Source organism: Molossus molossus, unplaced genomic scaffold (assembly GCF_014108415.1).
Source record: "Molossus molossus isolate mMolMol1 unplaced genomic scaffold, mMolMol1.p scaffold_m16_p_13, whole genome shotgun sequence".
NCBI lineage: Eukaryota > Metazoa > Chordata > Mammalia > Chiroptera > Molossidae > Molossus > Molossus molossus.
In genome coordinates, this window is record NW_023425348.1 from 72,402,030 (window position 1) to 72,425,483 (window position 23,454).

At 45.3% G+C, this 23,454-nt stretch overlaps 1 protein-coding gene across 1 annotated transcript in view; it reads left to right on the plus strand.

The window, feature by feature from the left end:
* Positions 1 to 23,454, plus strand: part of KIAA1549L (KIAA1549 like) — a 107,640-nt gene that overhangs the window by 40,369 nt on the left and 43,817 nt on the right. Inside the window, exons 11-14 of the mRNA XM_036259001.1 lie at positions 4,473 to 4,663; positions 11,244 to 11,371; positions 18,171 to 18,349; positions 22,672 to 22,889. Of these exons, the coding sequence (XP_036114894.1) occupies positions 4,473 to 4,663; positions 11,244 to 11,371; positions 18,171 to 18,349; positions 22,672 to 22,889 (716 nt within the window). The remainder of the gene's footprint in view (positions 1 to 4,472; positions 4,664 to 11,243; positions 11,372 to 18,170; positions 18,350 to 22,671; positions 22,890 to 23,454) is intronic.

The window sequence follows — 23,454 nt, forward strand, 5'->3', positions numbered from 1 at the left end:
ATTGCAGCCCAGTCCAGGAATGCAAAACATGTCACACTGAGGTTGTAAATACTGTCTTTGTGTTAAAGATTAAGCCAGAATTTTATTAGTTTGCTAAGATGAGTTGGCCGGCACATGACTTCAGCATACCTTCTGGCTTGAAAGCTACCTGAAGCTGGAACGGATCAATGTTTGTGGGTTCTCATAGACCCTTTTTATGTTCCTAGCCGGTGCATTGTACTACGAGAGATACCAGCTGATGTTGAAAATCAAACAACTTTAGGTTGCACGAGATGATTGAATTCACTTGTGTGTGGTGATGTTGGTTGTTTTCTCCCTCTACGAGGCTGGGCTACACACTTTGATTGCCAAAGCCCTTTTATTGTGGGAGACCAGCAGGGTGGAACTCATTTTTACTGCATCCTGCTGCCGTGGCGACCCAGTGACCCTGCAGTGCTGGCGAGAGGAGAGCCACCTGCGTGACTTCTCACCTCTGTGTGTGAGCAGAATTCATGGAATGCCGAAGGATGGGGTGGAATGAGAACGTTAGCCTTTGCCGCCAGGAGGGTGGGGCCCCAGTCTCCTGAACATCACTGCATCTTTAGAACACAGGCTGCCATGCCAGAAGACATTCTGGGGATCCTGACGGAGACTCAGTAATAGATGAACATGCTGAGAGGAGGTGATGTGGCTGTCCTGGGAGCTGAGACCAGGGCATGATGCCAGTATCCTCCTTCGGAGATGAGGTACCACGGGCAGACCCGTTACCCTTGTTGTCAGCAGGGCTTTCTGCAGGTAGAATGTTGAGAAGATGATAAACACAGGAGGGCCAGCCAATCACCTCCTTTCTTCCTAGTTCATGTCTCCTTACTCTTCGTCATTGAATTCACCGCCTTTCCCCAGTTGTGCTCTTCATATTCTTGGAGAGAATGTGGTTCCCAGGAGCAGGCAGCCTTAGGAGACACAGGTAGGACCGTATCCAGGTGTGCATGGAGCTCAGCGGGCCTGCACTGGTTGGCATGACCATCTGCTCAGGACAGGTCACCCACCGCCAAACATGCCCAACTCCTTTCTCTTTCTCACATACTATCTGTATGACCTGTGTACTTAACCTCTTTGTGCCTCAATTTTCCTATCTGTGAAAGGGGGATGATAGGTTGTTGTGAAGACTGAGTTATATAAATTACTTGGAGCTGTGCCTGGTATATAATAAGTATTATATACAAACTGGCTTTTATTATCACAATGTTTTCTTAAAATATCTGGGGAACATGTCAACTTTTAATTATTAGAGATAATTTGATTTGATAGTTTTACAAAACTCATTGAAATAACTATACATACTTCTTGATGATGTATTAATGGGGTTGGGGATCGCTAGTTGAATCTAATGAGTGGTTAATCTCAGGTTGGAGGTTGAAAGACCACTACTCCGTCAGTCAGAAGAGTAAGGGACTAGTCTTGAATTTTTCACCACTTAGCTGTGTGATCTTGGGCGAGTCACTGAACCTCTGTAAGCCTTTATTTTCTTACCTGTAAAATGAAGACTGTGATGTTTTCCCTGCTTACCTCACAGGGTTGCTGCGAGGACAAAACGAGGTGTCAGCATTTTGCAGGCTCTGCGTACTGAACATGTGCAGGGGCTGTTGTCATTCACCTAATAACAAGGCCGCCTTTCAAGCTCATCATTCCTTAATGTCCTTATTTCTGCTTACCCATCATCAATCCAGCCCCCCGAAGTATCCAGCAGGGAAGTTCAGCCCAGTGTGAAGGACGACGAGCCACACCCAGAGGGAGTTAGGGGTGGGGGGAGAAGGCCAGAGCCAGTGTATGGTTTTCACTAGTTCCTGAGAAGTCTGAGCTGCCATCGGGGACTCCCAGTTCCTCACTGACATGCCGGGAGTCTCAGCGTGTAAGCAGGGCCACGTGTAGCAGGAGATGCCAACAAGAGGGGAGGCTGCAGAAGGAACGGGGAGGCCGTGGGAAGAAGCATCAGCAGCGGTTAGATATCCTGGCTCTGGCTCCACAGACCAGCTATGTGAGCCTGGGAAACTGCTTCACCTCCTCCGTTTCTTCATCTTTAAAGTGGGGAATCATAATAATACCTACCCCCTTGAGCTGTACTGAGGATGAAATGACAGTTTTATGCAATGTGTTTGGTACTCTACCAGTAATATCAAGTGAAGCTGCAACTGTGAGCACCTTGAGGGTAGGGACCAGTTGTTATTCATCTGTATATCTCCAGCACCAAGCCCAGTCCCTGGCACTAGCCACTGCTCAGCAACTCTAATTGGAACAAAATCTAATAGGATAATGGGGGCTGGAGGTATTTTGGAAAAGGAGCCTGCAGGAGATGAGGCTGGGCAGGTGGGTTCAGCGAGAATGTAAAGGTCCTTGAATGCCTTTCCATAGAGGGTAGGTGCCATGAATCATTTTTAATGACCTGATATGGTTTAAGGGAGATAACGTTGGAGGCTTGTCAAGGGTGGGCCTGCAAATGAGCAGAATGGGAGTAAGGAGACCAAGGCAGGAGTCCATGCAACTGAACCTGGAGCGCAAAGGTCGGCTTCTAGAAGCATTTCACTTGAACCCAGTTGGTGACCAGTCGGTTGCAGGAGGAGCAGGCAGTTCGGTAATCCAGTAACGTTATCAAGTCATCCAAAGCTCCATCTGTTTCATGTGGCCCCAAGGATGGGGAGGGAAATGAATAGACAGACACTACTTCAGAAACACTTCCAGGTCCTGGCATCGAATGCCAGTGGTCATCACACGGGTCGCAGTGTGAGTGCCTCAGAGAAGACGGTGGGGGGAGCACAGTGCCCAGAGTGAGTTTCCCAGGGAATTGGGGGGTTTTTCCATGACAAAATTATAGACGGCTTAAAATAAGGAAGCTTTGCTGGATTTAGCAATAAAACTCCATTCTGTTCTGAGATGCGGTAGCAAGATTTGACCAGTTGGGTCAAAGCCTTAGACCATTGAATCTTGCTGGAGCCTGCTGTTATATTTCTCAGCTCAATTGGCTGCTGGAGGAGGAGCTTCTGATCATTTCAAGTTCTGATAGAACCCAAATGATAGGGGTTGAGTTTCCTCCCAAAATTTTCTTGAAGAGAATTTCTGATGCCCATTCCACCTGGGCTAGGATTTACTAGCAAGGCAAACAATACTGGCCAGTAGTGGTTGAGTACTTACTATGTACCAGGCACTTAGCTAAGTGTTGGACTTGAATTTACTTATTTAATCCACACAGCATCCCTTCGAGAATGGTTAAATATCGCTCTCATAGCCACACACATTTTATCCTGTTTACACTATTATTATCTCCATTTTACACATGGGAAAACTGACGTGCAGGGAATTTCAGTGACTTACCCAGAGTCACCCAGCTGTAAGTGGCAGAGCTAGGATTTGAACCTAGGCACTCTGTTTTTAGAGCTGTCGCTGCTAACCACCCCACTGTCCTGCCTCAGATCTGTATTGTGCTGCTTTGGGGTGTAAAGCAGAATAGAGACACTCCTAGGAGTTGCTTAAACGCGCCTCTTGGTTTTTTATTACTACGCTAATAGATGTCTGTTGGGTTTTGCTCACAACTGCCCTGTTCGCTTGGGATTTCAGACATTGTGCAGTAAAAGCCTTGCTAATTTCCCAGTAACGAATCATAGAAGAGCCAACTTGCTTAAGGGAGAGGTCTGGATTAAAGAGTGATTTCCATAAACAGACTGATGAACCTCAGAAGGAAGGGGGGAGGAGGGGCTTTGGGAAGAGATAAATCAAAGAACTAGTATGTATAACCAATGGACACAGCAGTGAAGATGAGGTGGGGGTGGGGGAGAGAGGTGTGGGGAAGAGAAGGGTCAATGGGGGAAAAAGGGGAGACATCTGTAATACTTCCAACAATAAATGTACATTTTAAATAAATAGTGACTCCATAAATTCCATGTGGTGGCATGTTTTTTCCCCTCTGTTTTCAGATCTGTGATTCTCTCTTAATACTCAAGGGTAATGGAGGTAAAGCAGATATGATTTTCTTTATTTGTCAGATGAGAAAATTGAGGTTCAGTGTTCAAGTGACTTGGCCAAGTCACACACCTACTATTGCAGGGGAGTTAGGGGGTGACAGAATATTCCTGGGTAGGAGATTATACAAGACCTTCTTAAACACATCAATTAAGAGTTTCTAATTAGCCATATCCAGAGACTTAAAATTAGTGCTCTCAGATCCTTAAAAGAAGTTTGTCCTCACACATTATTTGCATCTTGTTTTCACTATTCACTTTTCTGAGTAAGTCTTATCTATAGAGATTCTGAAGGTAGGTGGAATCAACACAGAATCTGATTTTGCAGAGATAGTTACGATGGAGATGAGCGAACTCCTGTTTGTTGGAAAGCTAAGCATGGTCCCGACCCATGCACGTTCCCACCTGTCTTCTCTTACAGCCGTTGTTGGAGCCGCACTTTGCCAGAAACGTGACTGCCCATCTGTTTCCTCTTTGCAGCCTGTGCAAGGCTTTGACTATGCCAAACAGCACCTGGGCCAGCAAGGGGCCGACGAGGAGGTCATCCCCGTGACCCAGGAGACGGTGGTCCTCCCACTCCCTGTTAGAGATGCTCCTGCCTCGCAGGAAAGGGACGTCGCCCAGGACGGAAGCACCATCAAGACGGCCAAGTCCACCGAAACCAGAAAGAGGTAGGCGGGCCAGCGTCTGCCCCTCCGTGTCAGCAAGAGAAATAACTAATGCTGAGTAGAGCCAAAGCCCTGAAGCTCACATCCCTGTCCTCTTTAAACATCCCCCTTCACGCTCATTTTGAATATTTGAAAAGGAGACTGGAGGAGAGGAGGAGAATCACAATACCTGCTTCTCGGGAGCCACCCTTGGAAGGTTTTCTGTCGCAGATCAACCACAACAGCGGAGCTGTAGCTCTTACATTCATTATAATACATTTGGCACTGATGTCACACTTGCAAACTGTAACTTACCTTAAAAGCAGTTTCTTTGAGTTAGCATGTGTAGTTGTATTGTATCTGGTAGTTTCTCGGTGGCTTATGAATTTCGCTCCAAACCATTTATTGAGTTTTTACCATGAACGGAGTGCATTGCCATGCACTGGGAGGTCTACAGAGAGGTTTAGGATGGATTCCTGACCCTGTGGCTCTCAAGATAAAGAGACGAGAGAGCTAGATAGCTGGAATATGATGCGTGATGTGTGGATGCCCACAGTGGAGTCTGAACAGAGTGCTCTGGAAAAGAGGAGGCAAGAACTTAATTCTGATGAGGGAGGGCATCATGGAGGAGGCTATGTTTTAGCCAGGCCTTCAAGGGTGAGTGGGGTGTCAATAGGTGGGAGGAGATAAAGGAATCCGGTCTGAAAAAGCTGGGAAGGATAAGGGACAGCCATGTTCACTTGATGGTGAGTGTCCCTGGAGTTTAGAGTTCACAGGGGCTGGGATGTAGTGAAGGATGAAACCAGAAGATAGATGAAACTTGTAGATGGTTTTGACTCCCAGGCTAAGGACTTTGACCTTTATGCTCTAGCCAATGGGAAGCCACTGAAAGTTCTTGAGGAAGACAGTAATGTCCAGCCTGTAGTTATAAAGATGACTCAGGTGGTAATGAGGAAGATAGTAGGAGAGGTTAGGCTGGAGGACAGGAGACTCATTGTAAGGACTTTGCAATGGTCTTAGAAAGAGGTAATGAACCCTATGGCCAGCTCTGTTGACTGAATAAACCAACTCCCATTGCCAAACCCTTCTCCTTTTCCTGGAGACCACAATGGCTGGAAAAGCTATATCCTTCCTGTCTCCTTCCCTTCACCTAACATATATTTATTGATTGCTTGCTGTTTAACAGGCACTGGGGATACTGCAGTGAACAAGTTTCCTGCTCTCTGGGGATTACAGTCTGGGGGGCAGATAGACAATAAACAGAGAAATAGACACATAGAGGATCTAGTGGTGGTGAGAATGAAGAAGAAAACTGAAGCATGGTAAAGACATAGAGAGACGGAGGGGGGACGTGATGCTATCCTAGCAGGAAGTCAGGGAAGGCCTCTCTGATAGTGTGACATTTGAAGAAGACCTAATTGAAATGATGTGTAAGCCTTGAGGCTATCTAGAGGAAGAGTGTTCTAAGCAGTTGGAACAGTATATGCAAATCCCAGAGGCGGGACTGCTTGACTTGCTCAAAGGAGAGCAAGAAGGTCACAGAGGCTGATGTGGACCGCGGAAGAAGTGGCCCCAGAGGAGTCAGAGAAGTTGCCTGAAGTCAGTCACGTCAGGCTTCATAGACCAAAGTCAGGACTGGGGATTTTGTGGTGAATAAAGATTAGAAGTCATAGAAGGTTTTTGGAGAAGAACAATGACATAATGTGACTTGCAGTTTTAAAGGCTGACTCTGGCTGCTGTGTGGAAAACAGACTCTAGAGAAACAGAGTAGAAGCAGGCAGACCTGTTAGGGGATCTTGCAGGAGTCCAGTTGAGAGATGGTAAGACATGATTGGATTCTAGAGATATTTTGAAGGAAGAGCTGACAAGATTTGCTGATAGCTTATTGTGGAGTACGAAAATAGGAATGAATTCGCCATTTGTTATGTTGGGGAAGAATGGAGGAGAAGAGTTTATAGGGGATGATCAAGAGTTTGGATGTTAAGTTTGAGAAGCCCATTAGGCATGCAGGTGGGCATGTTGAGAACTCAGTTAACCAGGAGTCTAGAGTTAAGAGGAGAGGTCAGGGCAGAAACATCAATGTAGCAGTTGTCGGTGTTTAGTTATGTAAGCTATGAGACTGGATGTTGCCAGGAGACTCATTGTGAGGACTTAGGAGAGTGTAGATAGAGAAGAGATTCAAGAACTGACCACGGGGATACTGCAATGATTGCAGGCCCAGATGATGAAAAAGAATCAGCAAAGGAGACAAAAAGTGTCAGGAAGAAAGGCATGAGAAGAACAAAGCAAGAGTGGAATCTGAGGAGCCAGAGGAAGGGAGTTGGAGGAGAAAAGAAGAAATACAAGTTTTCATATTGGAGTCAAGCAGCTGTGTTTTCCCAGCAGCTCTTAGTACCTGAGAAAGAGGCACAGAGAACCAGAGGGTTGAATTTCAGAGGGTTGTGTGGGAAAGAAGGTTGAGGGCATGTGGTTAGTTCCCTATTGTTCCACAACAAATTACTGCAGAGCTTAGCAGCTCAATACAACAACCATTTATTTAGCTAATAATTTTTCATGGACAGCAGTTTAGGCTGAGCCTAGCTGGGCGTGGCTCTGGCTTGAGGTAGGCTTGGCTGAGTTCAGCTGCGGTCGATCACGCATCTGTAGTCAGGTGGGCTGCCTTGTCTGGGGTTGCCAGGTAACCAGGGCCTCATGGCGCATGGCCTCTTATCCTCCAGCAGACTAGCCCCAGCTTTCCCACAAGGCGATTACAGGGTTCCAAGGGCAGCAAGAAAACAACCCCAAAGGGCAAGCACTTAAGTCTCTTCTATTATGTATTTGCTACTGCCCTATTGGCCGTAGCAAGATACATGGTCAAGTCCAAGTCAGTGTAGGAGGGGCCTTCCTAAAGCTTGGTTACAGGAAGGTGTGGATAAGTTGGGACCATTACTTCAACCATTTACCCCAGCAAGGAGGAGCCTAAGCAGAGCAGAATTGAAATATACAGAGAAAGATATATCTATTCCTGCAATAGATGATTTATCTTGCCCCATTGACTTCCTCATTCCTACGAGATCAGGACTGCATGACTTTCAGAATGGGCCTGTTAGATTACCCAAAAAGTTTTGCAAGTGAAAAATAGGGGAAACCAGTGATTTTGTGGTTATTAAGATATCTCAATATTTAAAAGTTGTTTTAAAACTGAAAGAAAATGAACATTCAGCCACTTACAGACAACCAGACAGATACTGTGGGTCCCTTTCCTTATGTAGGCTTTGATGATGCTATTTTGTTGGTCCATGATTGGGATTAACGGGCAAGGATGGAGAATCAACGACTTCCTTCACTGGGTACTTCAATGCAGTGATTGGTCATCGTTGTTCAGCAAATGATTAATCCTCACCATGAGATTTTTTTTCCAGTTTTTTTTTTTTTTTAAATTTTCAATTTTATTTTATTTTTATTTATTTAATTTTATTTTTGTTACAGATGTTTTTCCTTTTTTACCCCATTGACACCCTCCTCCCAATCCCCCCCCCGCCCCGTCCCCAGCTTTGTTGTCCATGTCCATTGGTTATGCATACATGCATATAAGTTCTGTGGTTTATCTCTTCCCACCCCCCCCTCTTCTGAGGGTTGTCAGTCTGTACCCTACTTCCATGTTTCTGGGTCTATCCTATTCCTCAGACTGTTATATTCATTATATTCCATATATAAGTGAGATCATGTGGTATTTGTCTTTTTCTGCTTGGCTTGTTTCACTTAGGATAATACTTTCCAGGTCCCTCCATGTCGTCTCAAAGGATAAGAGATCTTTCTTTCTTACAGCTGCATAGTACTCCATTGTGTATATGAACCACAGCTTTTTTATCCATTTGTCTACTGATGGACACTTGGGCTGTTTCCAGATCTTAGCTATTGTAAATAGTGCTGCTGTGAACATGGGGGTACATATATTCTTTCTGATTGGTGTTTCAGGCTTCTTAGGGTATAGTCCTAGAAGAGGGATCAGTGGGTCAAATGGAAGTTCAATTTTTAATTTTTTGAGGTAGCACTATATTGTTTTCCATAGTGGCTGCACCAGTCTGCATTCCCACCAGCAGTGTACTAGAGTCCCCTTTTCTCCAAACCCTCGCCAACACTTGTTTGATGATTTGTTGATGGCAACCATTCTGACAGGTGTGAGGTGATACCTTTTTTCCAGTTTTTATGTCCATCCATATCCTCAGAATGGAGACTATTATGTTCAATATCCCGAAATTACATCCTCATAGGTGACACTTTCAAAAAACATTTTTGTTACTGTCTGGTGAGTAGACACACGTATACATGTATCTCACTTTCTGTTTTTGACCAGACATTTTGAGTTGATGGCTCCGTGTAAATCTGTCTGTAAGCCGATGCAAAGAGTAAAGCAGAGTAGGGTTTTTCATCTCCAGAAATCTGCTCACTCACACCTTTTCTTGAAGTGAGAGGAACAGCCAGAAAAGTGTTTCAGGATCAAATGAGGGAAAGGGTATGCAAATCCTGCGAAAACCATTAAGTAATCTGCGAATGTAAAATAGATGACAAGAAGCCTTTTCCTTCCCTCTCCTGGGGACCTCGCCAAAAACCTCTTGGTCCCAACAAAGCCAGCTGGAAGAGTATGTGCCAGTAACTGAGCTTCTGAAAAGCAATCAAAGGACATGTCTTCTCCGTGTATGTGTATTTGTACTCCCAGCATTCAGCGATCAAATAGCTTTTGGATCAATAAGCTATATACCATAAATCCATGCCTTCCCTATATTTTCCCAAACTATATTCTTTAACAACCAGTAAGGTTTTATAGGAGATTCAGAGGTTATTATGGTGAAAGAGATCTATAGCGAAATAAACTGGGAAATGATGAATTAAACAAAAGGAGATGAGTTTCCTTATGACAAGACCGATCTGAGCTTTTGATGAGCTCATGTGCCCTGGCAATAGCCAAAGCAGGAGCGTAGTAAACAACATTCCCCAACTTGTACTCATCTGTGGGGCTTTGGCAAGGAACCTCCCACTTGTTCCGTTCCTGGCAGACTGCTTTATCCCGTGGCTGTGAGTGGGCATTTCCATTGTTCATGATTCTTAGGGTGCTAAAGTGCATAGACATATACAGAACCAAGAATTCTAAATTCCCCGAGATGAAGAAGGAGGAGAGAGGAGGAAGAAGAGGAGCATCCACTAGGTCAAGTGCTGCTTCCTTTTATTCCAGTAAATTTCCAGTGTAGGGGCTGGACACTATTAGGTTCTGGATCTGGACAATTGACAGTAGGTGGATATCTGCCACCTGATTGTCTCCCACAGAGGGCAAGGCAATTGGTCTTTATGCTCCGCCCACCCACACTTTGGCATGACCTAAGGCCCAAGGGAGCATGAACTCAGCAGGGGCTCTCAAGAGCTCATTTTCCCACCAGGTTCCAGAGGCCAGAGGCCAGCCCCCGAGGGAAGGCAGGAAGGCCCTGTGGCTTACCCTGTCTAAGGCATTGTAGGAGAGACAGTAAGGGAAGGTGCTCCAGCCCCTACCTGCAGGGGGCTCTGGCTCCCAGGGCTGATTTGCCACCTCCCAACCCTGCCCTGGACAGAATACTTCACTTCCTGGAGCCTCACATTTCTCACGAGCTAACCAAGGCTGATGTTGCCAAATCCGTGGGTTGTCAAAACAACGCATTAACACTTTCTAAAGCATTCAGCATTGTCCTGGGTCCACAGTAGGTGCTCCTGCTGCGGAGCTCTTGGAGAGCATGGGCGGTGTCTTGGTACCTCTACCCCTGTACACCTGGCACAATGCCCGCAGAGTTGGTGCACATAAGTATTTCCTCAATGAATGAATAGCTTAAAATGGTAGTTTCAAATGAAAGTGGTTAGCAGTTAGCACAGTTAAGAACATGTGAGAGCCCTGGCCAGTTTGGCTCAGCGGTTAGAGTGTCGACCCGCAGACCACTGAGTCGCAGGTTCAATTCCAGTTCATTCCCAACCCTGGTCAGGGTCTTGCCAGAGGCAACTAGGTGATGTGTCTTCTCACGTCGATGTTTTTCTCTCTCTCTCCTTCCTTCCCTCCCACTCTGTCTGAAAATAAATGGAGGGATATCCTCAGGTGAGGATTAGAAAATAAGAAGAACATGAGAGAGAGAATGTGTGTGTGTGTCAGAGTGAAGAACTTAATGGTGGGGTGACTTCACCTTTAGTAGTCAAGTTCTATTCTGTAAAGAGAATAGCCAAAGAGAACCATGATTCATACATGTCCCTGAAGATGCCACGTGAATCAAGCACTTGGCAACACTCTCCACAGTGCTGTGTTTTAATAAGGGGGCATGTTTAAAACCGTTCCCATAGTCACTGGGGGCTGATGGAAAAGAGATGGGAATTGAGGGCTGTGCTCACTGAACTTCTCTGCAGAGCGAAGCGCCAGTAAATGCTCTTTGGAATAACCGGCTACTTGACCCATGCTGCAGTATGGGTTCTTTTTTATTCCCAAACCATTTCTTCTTTGTGGATAAAACCGGAAAGAAAGGCTACAGACATAAACTGTGCAAATAAAATAACCTTGAGAGGAGGCTGCTCTAGTTGAAACTTACCATCTCCCTGTTGCTATGGTTACCTCCAGCAGGTCGCCCAGTGAGAATGGCTCTGTCATCAGCAACGAATCAGGGAAGCCCAGCTCGGGGGGGCACTCGCCCCAGAATGTAATGGCACAGCAGAAAGTGACAAAGGAGGAGGCACGGAAGAGGAATGGTGAGAAGCCTTCCCTGCCAAGCACCACCCCCAAGCCCGTCCCACACACGCGTGAAACATAGACCTGCACACACTCACACACACCAGTGTGCTTTCACTCTTAGTTCTTTCGTGCATCCTATAAAGGCCAGGAATCAGTTTCCTGCCTACCTGTTAGGGTATCACCTTACCCCTTTCTTTGAATTATTCTGCCCCCTGTTCTAATGGGATGGTGTAGGGCCTTAAAAAAGGCTCCATGCAGAATGATCGGGTGTTTGCTTAGAGGTTTTTCTAATTCTGGGGTGAATCAACATTTCTAGCACCAGGTCTTCTTGGGTGGCAGGTCTCTGAAACTCTGCTGGTCTTGTAGGTTCCCCTCATTTTCTTGCCCTGACTCCCTGATACTTTTCTGGGGTCCAGTCTTGGCCAGTGAGTCCAGATGTTGCAAATCCACCTCCCCCAGGGAGAACAGCACAGTAATAAATGTCATCGTAGACATCAGCCTATGCTTCTGCCTTGATTCTCTAGGACAACTTAACTGTTGAGTGTCTCAAGCAGACCTTCTCCCTCTTTAGAAAGGTTTGGTGTTGGGGTTTCTTGATAAGTCCTCAGAGCTGCCTGGCTGTGCTGTGGCACCATCTGTAGCTCACACCTGTTGGACACCATGTGCAGCCCTGAGCTCCCCATCCCACCTTTGTTCTGATCCTCCTCTCCACTCGGTCCTTCCGCGGATGACGCTGGCTTCCTGGAGCCCAGGTTCAGGTGCCCAGGGCTGCCACTCAGATCAGAGAAAGTCTCTTTTGAACTTCAAAGGTGGTGTAGGCAGAGTCCTACAGAAATGCCAGGGCAAAAGCCAGATGACCCGGTAGTCTGCTGAGTGTGCTTCCTTTTAAAAGGAACTGGATGAAGTGTGGCTCGGGGACTCTCTCTCGCAGGTTGTGCCAGAACATTCTTTTGTTTTCAAATGTCACTTGCTTATTTCTTTTTCTTCTGACAAAAGGAGAAAGAAAGAAAAGAAATGATGGCACAATGGATTTACCTTCTTCTACAGGGAGAGTGTGGATCCCATTCCCAGCAGTTACATAAAACACTTGTATGAACTATCGTTCTGTTTGAGCCTAACATTTTTCCTTCTCCTGAATTCCTCATGCCCTGTAACATGGAGAGGGTGCTTTCCACAGCAGAATCAGGGTGTGACGTGTGGGGTTTTCCTGGGATGTCTGTCCTCCGTAGGACCACCAGAAACCCTGCCCATCAGCTCTCTGGCGAGCCAGCTCACAGAGGACCAGAGCTCTGATAGGTGAAGGGGGATGTGAACTTGGCAACTTTCTGGTCTTCCTTCCCAGAGTGAGGTGCTAGGAGAGATGGGCAGGTGGACAGTGAAGGCACAGGGCAAGCTGTTTTAACTGAGCCCCGAGACTGCCATGGCACCTAACCAAGGGGCCCTCCCTGCTTCCCCTCCCTCCCTCCCTCCCTCCCTCCCTCCCTCCCTCCCTCCCTCCCTCCCTCCCTCCCTCCCTCCCTCCTTTCCTTCCTTCCTTCCTTCCTTCCTTCCTTCCTTCCTTCCTTCCTTCCTTCCTTCCTTCCTTCCTTCCTTCCTTCCTTCCTTCCTTCCTTCCTTCCTGGAAATATGTCAAGTCAAAGTCCACCCTCCCCTAGATGCCCCTCCATCCACCCTAGTCCTCAAATGACCTTGAACAACTTAGTGTGTCTTTCTCAGCCCTTTTTATTATGCATGTAACAACACACCCGTATCTGTTTTTATTGTATAGCTTTGTTTTATTTTATAAAATGGGATCAACGTACATACTGTTCTATTACCTTTTTCATGCATGAGAATGTGCAGAATACAGACTCCTCTGTCAGTAAATTCACAGTTACAAGAAGATGCCTTCCCTGCCCCTGCATTTAATTTGGAGACAGGGAGGGAGCAGGGCCAGTTCCAGACCCGTCGCCCCCCACCCTCGGGGGAGACGCTGACATGCTCCAAATCTTCTGCTGACCTTACCCTTCTTATTTGGCCACCCTCTCTGCTGCCTCCTTATTCTGTTTAGGTCACTTTGATTTTTTAAATATCAGGTTCAGAAATAACAGCAGGGTGCACAGACAAAATGCAGTTACTGTATGGGGTTGAAGTTTTAATGCGTTTGTTTTATTAAAAAGCCACTCTTTCTCCGGTTTCCCAGGGTTTCACTGCACTGTCTTCTTTTTTTTTTTTAATTGATTTTTTTCTTTATTGATTTTAGAGAGAGAGGAAGGGAGAGGGAAAGAGAGGTAGAAACATTGATGAGAGAGAATATTGATTTGCCGCCTCCTGCACGCCCCCCACTGGGGATTTGGCTCACAACCTGGACGTGTGCCCTGACCGGGAATTGAACCTGCGGCCTCCTGATGCCTGGGTCGACACCTAACCACTGAGCCACACGGCCGAGCTTCGCTGCACTTTTTGCCAGAAGTGAACACAGTGAATTTTCGGGTGTGGCCGCTTCTGTTTCACCATTAGTTCCCATTCAGTGAGGTTTCCGTTTGAATTTTTCAAATAGAAATGATAGAACCAACTCATTTAATTAATGTAAACAGATGCTGAAGCACGTCGGAATTCTAGAGTGGACCTTCAGTGGAACCTACAGACCTACACTTGTCTTTTTTGTTGTTGTTGTTGTTAATCCTCACTGAAGGATATTTTTTCCATTGAATTTTTTTTTTAGATAGCGTGGAAGGGAGGAAAGGAGGGGGGGAGAGAGAAAGAGAGAAACATCGATATGAGAGAAACACATCGATTGGTTGCCTCCTGCATGCACCCCTACTGGTTCTGGAGATTGAACCTGTGGCCCAGGTATGTGCCCTTGACTGGGAATTGAACCTGTGACCCTCTGGTGTATGGGCCAACACTAACCACTCAGGAACACTGGCCAGGGCTACACTATACTGTCCTTTTTATCAAAGGGCTCCACTTTATCATAATGCTAGGTTAGAGTTCATCAAAAATAAAATCAGTACTGTATTTTTATTTTATTGGATTGGAGGAAGGAAGGAAGGAAGGAAGGAAGGAAGGAAGGAAGGAAGGAAGGAAGGGAGGGAGGAAAGAAGGAAGGGAGGGAGGGAGGGAGGGAAGGAGATTGAATGGAATTGTGGAGAAAACAAAAAGATATCAGATTGTCAGCTTACAAAAGGTATTTTATTGTGTGACTGTGGCCTCTGACAATAGACTAGTGGTACGGAACATTCAGATACTGTTGTTTTATGGCTCAGTATCCATTCTAGAGGTTAGATTACTAAGGTTAGTTAATAAATGTTAATGTACCAGGTTGTTATTTTTAAACTATTCTTATTTCCCACTAGTTTTGTTGCATTCGTAGGCTCTGATTTTCCACTTTTGTGAAAATAAGAATTTTGAAAGGGAAAGACTATCCCTCTAGCAACAGGGCCGGGGTGGGTGACCCTTCGAGCTCAGGGGCCTCCCTAGCTACTGTAGCTGCAAGGCTGCTTTGAAGTCTATTTCAGGACCATCCTTAAATATAAGTGGAAAGATAGAGGTGAGAGCTAGAATTTTGAAAGCAAAATAATTTGAACTTTTTTCAACCAAATATAGACGCTTCAACTTCTGAATTAAAACCAATGTCACCTTGGAAAATGTGTTTTCCAGGAAAAGGGTCAAAAATGAGTTCCAGATGAGAACATACAATATATATATAAGTCTTCAGTCATTTATGAACAAAAAGCCCCATAAACCTTTCAGGGTGCGCCTTCCTTTAAGTCACTGAGATTTCACTGCCAAGGCTCAGAATCCGATCAGACCTTGCCTCCTGCTGGTCGTGGAGCAACGGGGCTGGAGGAGGACGAGAATCTGAGACTGCAGAGGACGAATTACCACTTTCGTAGCAGGGGCCCTTGAGGACGTGTCAGAGATATTAGCTCAGAAGCAGTTTCCGGTTTAATTCTTTCTTTGCCTTCCCAGTGAGGTGAAGACTTACTTGCCTGTTACCTGATAAACAACAGCAGAGGGTAGTGATGCTAGTTATACGTTGTCTCTGAGCTTTCATGGAAATTCCAGAAAGAGAGGGCATGCTTTGTTGAAGAGCATTTTCTGCTTCAAATGGGAGCCCTGCCCTGCATTCCAGTTTAAATATAAAGAAATAAAATCTCCCTTCCTGGCCTAATTTGCAGAAGTTCAAACCAACATTGCAACTAAGACGCAACCAGATCCAGATGGTGGCATTTACTGGCGATGGTATCTGGGCCACTTCCGTAGTGTAATTGTGGCCCTTTTGTTTAGCGTTCTCTCGCATTTTTTCTTTGGGGACTAATTATGCACTAAGTATGTCCATGAACCTGCTGTACACACACAACATTTTAGTATTAATATTTAATGTGATGTCCTATAATGTATTTTCCTGTATAGTCTTTTTGGGGGGGAAGACAACTAATTATTTTTCTCTTAAACGTAGAGGACTTATTATACAAGTCTGAATAGGACCATTTTGAGAGTGAGAATATAAACGAGTTGTAGTTATTACAGTTTCTGGGGCATCGCCCTTAAAAGAGACTGGAGCTTATATTCTAGTGGCAGGGGCGGGGCGGGTGACATCAGTTCACAAATCAGTGTACTAAATGCTATGAAGAAAATATAGCAGGGTGATGAGGCAGGGTATTTTAGACTGGGAGACAAGGAAAGTCTTTTTCAAGCTGCAACTTGAAGACTAGGCAGGAACTAGCCATGTAAAGATCTGGGGAAAGAGCTTTCCGAGCAGAGGAAACAGCTAATGTAAAGTCCGGAGGTGGGAAGAAGCCTGATGTGTTCGAGGAGGCTGCTGCAGCTGGAGAGTGGGTACAGGGGAGAGGCAGGATGAGCTCGGCAAGGTGGCCAGGACCAGCTGTACGGAACCTTGGTGGCCACACTAGACTCTGGGTTTTATTCTGAGAGACATGAAGCTTTCGGAGGGTTCTGATTGAAGGAGTGCTGTGATCTGGTTGCCTTTTGAAAAGATGATGCATCCTGGCTGCTGGTGGAGTACGTATTTTAAAAGTAGGAGGACAAGAGTAGAAGCTTGGAGGAGGGGAGTTGTTTAGGAGGTGTATTAGTTATTTATTGCTGCATAACAAATTACCCCAACACCTAGTGACCGAAAGCCACAGTCTACATTTATTGTGTCACTAATGTCTGTAGGTCAGGAATTCAGGAGTGGCTTAGCTGGGTAGTTTGGCTCAGAATTTCATGAGGTCACAGTCCAGGCTGTGGTTATCTAAGTTTGGCTGGGCTGCAGAACCCACTTACCAGCTGGTTCATTCATAGCTGTTGGCAGGTGTCTCAGTTTCTTGCCACATGGTCCTCTCCTTAGGGCTACTTGAGTGACCTCATAACATGGCAGCTGGCTTTTCCCAGAGTAAGGGATCCAAGAGAGAGCAAAGTGGAAGCCACAATATTTTAATGACCTAGCCATGGAAGTAACAAACTGTCATTTCTGCAATTTCTTTTTTGTTACACAGGTCAGTCCTATTTATTGTGTCTGTGACTCTGAGGAGGTGAGAATTACTGGGTGCCATCTGGGAGTCTGGCTACCATTGATGGCTTTCATAGCAAGTGTCCAGGTGGGAGGTCATGATGGCCAGGCAAAGGTTGCCCAGCAAAACTCCACTCTAAAAAGATACGTGCATCTGGTAACATGTCTGGGTGGAGATTGTTGGCTCTCATTGGCTGCTTAGTGGACTATTTGCAAATAAGCCCACAGAACCAAAAAACGACTCCAATTTTAGCCATTGTTAGACTCTGAGGTGGTTCAGCCACCTTGTGCAATAACAGTTTTTACTTGGCTTAATTTGACAAATCTTCCGTGATTATGATAAGTGACAGAATGATACAAACTATGCGTTTCTCAATAATTTAAATAACATTCCAATCTCTTGAGCAGACAGGAGGAAAGATAAATATCTTCCTATTACATTCATATATTAATAACACCTGTTTTGCTCCTAAATTGCCTACTGGTTTAGTTGTGTGAACAGACTTAATTTATCTCTTACCGAGTCACGCTTAATAAACTGTCATTCTTATAGGCCCTTAATGGGAACATGCTTTAAGGACAAGTAAATCCACAGACAGGCTGGTGTCTTTCAGCAATCACAGTGGAGTTATCAGTCAGAGGCAAGAATGCATTTAAAAGGGCGCACGTGAAAATTGCTCTATTTAATTAGGGGAGTTGTCTGTAGCTTTAAATTAGTTTCTCTGGTGGTTATGTCTTAGCTTTCTTTTGTTTTAGACAAACGAAAGAAATGAAAACCCAAATCACTGAGAAGCAGCCTTTCAACAGAAAAAAAAAATAGTAAATTGTCAGCTGCAGTTACTGTGACGGGGGAAGACTCGCCACCTTAACATCGTGCAGAAATGGGTGGCTCTGGAGGCAGAGAGCGAACTGGACGCTGTTGTTCGGTTGATTGTCATAGTTTAAGAGCGGTTCCAGGTTTGGCCAAATTGCATTTTATCCATCTCTGACTCAAACTTGGAGAACAAAATTTTACTTTTTTTTTTTAAGAAAAGCATTTGTCACAAGTTTGAAAGAACAGTTTTTTACCATTTAAATTCAGACCTTTAAAATTCTCTCCTACCCATGAATAACGCAGCAGAGGGCTGAGTAGCGCGGGTCTTAAACTGTAAAAGCAGCGCACGCAGCAGGGAGCCCTTGGCGCAGCCCCAGACGCTGCTGTTCCTCAGGTCATTCTGAGCAGAGTAATGTCCTTAGGCTGTGAACGGTCCACATAAATCCCCCCATGATCGTGCAGCTCCCCTACGGCCATAAAACCAATGTGTTTATTTGTTCTTCAGTGCCAGCGAGTGATGAAGAGGAAGGAGCAGTTCTTTTCGACAACTCCGGCAAGGCAGCTGCCGACCCTTTCGACACGTCCTCTGGGTCTGTGCAGCTCATCGCAATAAAACCCACAGCCCTCCCCGTGGTGCACCCCACCCCGGACCGCAGCCAGGAGGCTGCGGTGCTCAACGGCGAGGTGAGCGCCCAGCACCCAGAGCGGGAGAGGGCCAGGGCAGCCGGAGCACCCCTGGGAGTGCGGGGGCAGGCTCATCCAGGTACACAGGGCTCTCCGTCACTTTACCTCTGCATGCACAGGCTCAGAGGAAGGAATCAGGATACAAGTCACCCAAAACGAGTTTGTTGGGTGATGTTTTTAGAGCATTTTTTAAAACCTTCATGAGAAAGCCCCAAGGGGGCTTTTTAAAAACTGTAGTTATGAAGAGAAACATCAGAAATTCTTCCCCACATACACATACAGTCTTCTACCTTTCTTGGTAACACTCCTAAACTGTTGGTTATGGATGTCAATTGTAGTGGGGACGGGAGGGACTTAAAGTGAGAGGGAACTGGAGAGGATACTGTCATTCAAACGGGTGTGGCCCACTATATAGGCTTTGAAATGACTTTTACTCCTTTGAGCAAGCTTGAAACAACCCTTTGCCTACTTTCAGAAGGATATCTATGGATATCATGTGGTCATCAATTTTCCCAAGAGTCTGAAAAATATTGTAACATACATGGAGAATGATGACTTCACAAAGAAAAACAGATGGATGGACTGGTGGGTGGGTGGGTGGGTGGGTGGGTGGGTGGATGGATGGATAGATAGATAGATAGATAGATAGATAGATAGATAGATAGATAGAGGCAGTGTAGAAGAGAACAAGAGAGCAAGTGAGGTAAATATCTGCCATTCCTCCACCTTCTGCAGCAGAATGGTCAGTGGGCTAAAGATGTAATGAACCTTTAAACACATGCATACGGAACCTGAATGTGAACATTTACATTTCACATGTGTTGTACACATACACATACTTACTTTTAAAAAACAAGCCAGAGAGGTTAAGTGACCTGTTCAAAGTCACACTGCAGGTTATTGTGACGTCCATGATGTTCAGGTCCCCTGGCTCCCTGTCCAGTGCTCCTTCCCTCTCTTTGACTTACTGTGGCCCATCAGTGAAAAATAGCATTGCACGTAAAAGACTACTGACTCGCGAGATGTGCTGCAAGGATTGGAATTTCAGCTCTTCTCCTTACTATCTGTGTGCATTTCGCTGTGCCTCAGTATCTCTATCTGTAAAATGGGGCTGTTGTGAGGATCACAACACTTATAATAATGTAAAACACTTAGAAGTGCCTAGCACTCAGTAAGCTATCATCATCATCATCATCATCATCACTCAGCCAATGAGCAAGGATTCGTTGGTCATATACTTTATGCCCCTTGGCTCTGTGATTTGGGAACTGGTATATTTTCTCATGCCAATCACGCCCACTGAATCTTTCCTTAGGCACATTTCTGTCACCAGACATGCAGCCCAATGATTAGAGCCTCTGAGATGGTCACTAATGCTCTGGTAACTGCTTCTGATTAGGACCCTCTGCCCAGTTATGGACCCAGGTAAGGGTCGCCATGCCTAGATCACTTCATCCCAGCTTAGTGATATAAATGTCACAGGAACCGATTCCAAATCTCAACTAAATTCAATTTACTGCTCTCGTTTCCTGCCAAGTCCATCACCCTGTCACGGAAGGAGAAGAATAAGCATTTTCTCTGTCCAGAAACGGATACCTGTCACATTTTTGGTAGTTAAAGGAATGGACCTTGCTGGCATTACGATTGGAAAAGAGCCCTGAAGTGTCCTCTGTAATTTACTGCCTTGTGGAGTTTAGACAAATTATCATATAATGTTTTTTCCCTTCTCTTCTGGGTGACTTGTTTAAATGAAGAAAGCACAGCCCCAAACCCATAAATTTTTCTTTTATGTGTTACAGTACATTCTTGTAAAGGTTATTTTAAAGAAAACATAACAGCATAGAAAGTTCAGAAAATAAGAGGAAAATCACTCTAAGTTCACTACCCAATCCTATCCTCCGTTTTCATTCTTACATCTCTCTTCAAACTTTCCATCAAACTCATGCATATTTTAGAATCTCATCATCTTGAATGTTAGGCATTTGCTGTGTTGCTATTGTTGGGCTGATGGTCATTTCTAATGACGTCATTGAGAAGGTATGCCATCGACTGGAAAGCTCTTCTCCCCTTGTTCAAACCTCCCAGGGATTCTTTGGTTTGGGTTTTGGTTATTATAAACATCACTTCAATGAATAATTTCATATATGACTTTTTAAAACTTTTTATTTTGAAATAATTTTAGACTTAAAAAGTTTTAGTAATAGTACAGAGTTCCTATACAGTTTTTAAAATTATTTTATTGATTGATTTTTTTAAAGAGGGAGAGAGAGGAAGGGAGAGAGAGAAAAAGAAAAAACACACAAAGAAACATCGATTTTGTTGTTCCACTTAGCTAGGCATTCATTGGTTGGTTCTCACATGTGCCCTGACGGGATCAAACACACGACCTTGGGGTATCCGGACACATCTTACAGAACCATACAATAATGATCATACCTAGGAAATTGACATTGGTGCAATACTATTGATTAATCTACAGACCTCTTTTGAGTTTCACTAGTTTTCCCGCTGATGGCCTTTTCCCATTTCGGGATCCAGCCAAGGATGCCACATGGCATTTCATGTCTCCTTGGTCTCCTCCAGTCTGGGATAGTCCCTCAGTCATTCTTTGTGACTGTTCTTTTTGTTTCATGACCATTCCTCTTGTGAAGACTACTGGCTACTTCTCAGGTAGAATGTCTCTCAATTTGGGTTTGTCCAATGTTTTCTTAAGACTGGATTGAGGTTATGCATTTTTTTTTGAGTACCCACGGGAGTGATGTGCCCTTTCATGGGCATCATATCAGGAAGTGCCTGATCTTGATGTGTCTCATTACTGGTGATGGTAACTTTCATCCCTGACTTTGCACCTCTCGTGCAATGTTGCTTTGGCTGAGATGACAGAAACGGGCTCCCAGCTCAGAGGATGTTATGCTAACTTCCTCTCTTCACTAGTTTCCCACTGGCAAGCAGAATGAACGAACAATGAAGACCTGTGAAATTCTACCAGCCTAAAAATATTATTAGGACCCTGGTCAGGGAGATTGTTGTGAAAGTTAGAAAAAATAGGTCCTCCAGTTATTGTTTCTTCAAGTGTTGTAAAACTAAAATATCTAAGATAGTGAACCTTGGTCCTCATATTGTGTAGGTTGATATTTATCTTATCATTGGGTGAATTTTTCTTTTATGAATTACAGAAAATTCTTTTAAAGGTCATTTTAAAGAAAACATAATAACAATACTATCTATGGTTATATTAATGTAGTTAAGTCTGATTACAAACAGCACTAACGGTTCTCTGTATCATCCAGTGTCAGGCAGATTTCACCATTCAGTTCCATTTATGGGTATAATATCCTCGTTGTTTGTTATTTATTTAGCATAGTCATCTGCTTGTATATTTGGCAGGTCAGAAGTTATGTTGGGCCGTGTTCCTTTCTAGAAGACCATACTGGTTTTGCCCTTGAGAGAAGGAACTGGTTGGCATTAGTGGCCATCCAAGGCTTCAGAATTTCCTGTCTCTTGAGAAAAATGTAGATTCCCAACAATAAGCTTTCAAATGCAGATGGATAGAGTGGAGAGACCCTGGGAGCAGGGTGTCTGCTGCTCATTCCCACCCCACCCATCTCAATTCAGCCTCTTCAGGAACTGGCTGTCTTATCCAGCTAAGCACCAACTGAATGGCCCAAGGGAGACCACTGGGTTCCTGAGGGTTGAAGCTAGATTCAGGCAAGTCAGAGGCTCTTAGACAAGCGGACCAAAGGGGTGTAGGCGGTATGATGGCCCACACCACAAAGCTAAAAGCGTGGACTCTGGCCGAGGTCTGAGCAGACTCAAGTAGATTAGGGAGAAGGAGGCCTTGATGGAAGGTCTCAGGCAGCTTTGGTGAGTGCCAGACTCCACGTTGTTTGTGGCCCATTGCTGTGGGCTAGTCTTGGAACGGATCACCGTTGGGTATGGCCAGCTCAAAGGCCCAGACGTGAAGCCTAGGAGTACTTCTCCTGGAGCTGCGACCCTCTGATGGAAGCCTCACCTGTCGGCCGTACAGGGTCAGGTGATGGAAGCCACACCTGTCGGCCGTGCAGGGACAGGTGATGGAAGCCTCACCTGTCGGCCGTGCAGGGTCAGGTGATGGAAGCCTCACCTGTCGGCCGTGCAGGGTCAGGTGAAGGAAGCCTCACCTGTCGGCCGTGCAGGGTCAGGTGATGGAAGCCTCACCTGTCGGCCGTGCAGGGTCAGGTGAAGGAAGCCTCACCTGTCGGCCGTGCAGGGTCAGGTGATGGAAGCCTCACCTGTCGGCTGTACAGGGTCAGGTGTGGGCCTGAGACTGTCTCTCTCTCCAGGTGAACAAAGCCCTGAAGCAGAAGTCAGACATCGAGCACTATCGGAACAAGCTGCGCCTCAAAGCCAAGAGGAAGGGGTATTACGATTTCCCTGCTGTGGAGACAAGCCAGGCTCAGACGGAAAGAAAAAAGATGTACGAGAAAGCCCAGAAGGAAATCGAGCACGTGTTGGATCCCGACCCAGAATTGTGCGCCCCGTTTGCGGAGTCTAAAAACAGGTGCGGTCTACAAAGGGATTCTCTGAGGGCCGCTGTGGCACTGGTGGGCTGAAGACAGAGGGCGCCTTGGGCACTACAGTCCCGGTGCCTGGATCTGTCAGCTTAGGACTGTCTTCTTTGAAGGCTGCTGAACCGGCCATGCTGTTCTTGTGGGAGCACGTGCTCCATAATGAGTCTGGAGGAGAATAAAATTGAAACCATTAAAAAATGCTTGGGCAAACAACCATAATTGTCCTTTAGCTTAACGACATTTTCAAACTTTAGCTGTTTCAGAGCTGGGTGAAGATATCATTATCACCTACCTGGTTATGCAACTTCGAGATCAAGGGACATGGGTATTTTTCAATTATTTTAGAGGCTCTTGCATAAGAAAAGCAAATTTCACGCCTCACCTTTTCACTGAACTTCAGTAAGTATTTACTATGTAGCTGCTCAGAGCTCCGTGCTGGGTTCATCTCTCTAATTCATAGATTTGTTCATGTATTTGACATTTACTATTACCTACAATGTATTCTCTGCCATGCACAAAGCTGAATACTTTCACGGTCGTGTTGCCTTTTCTCAT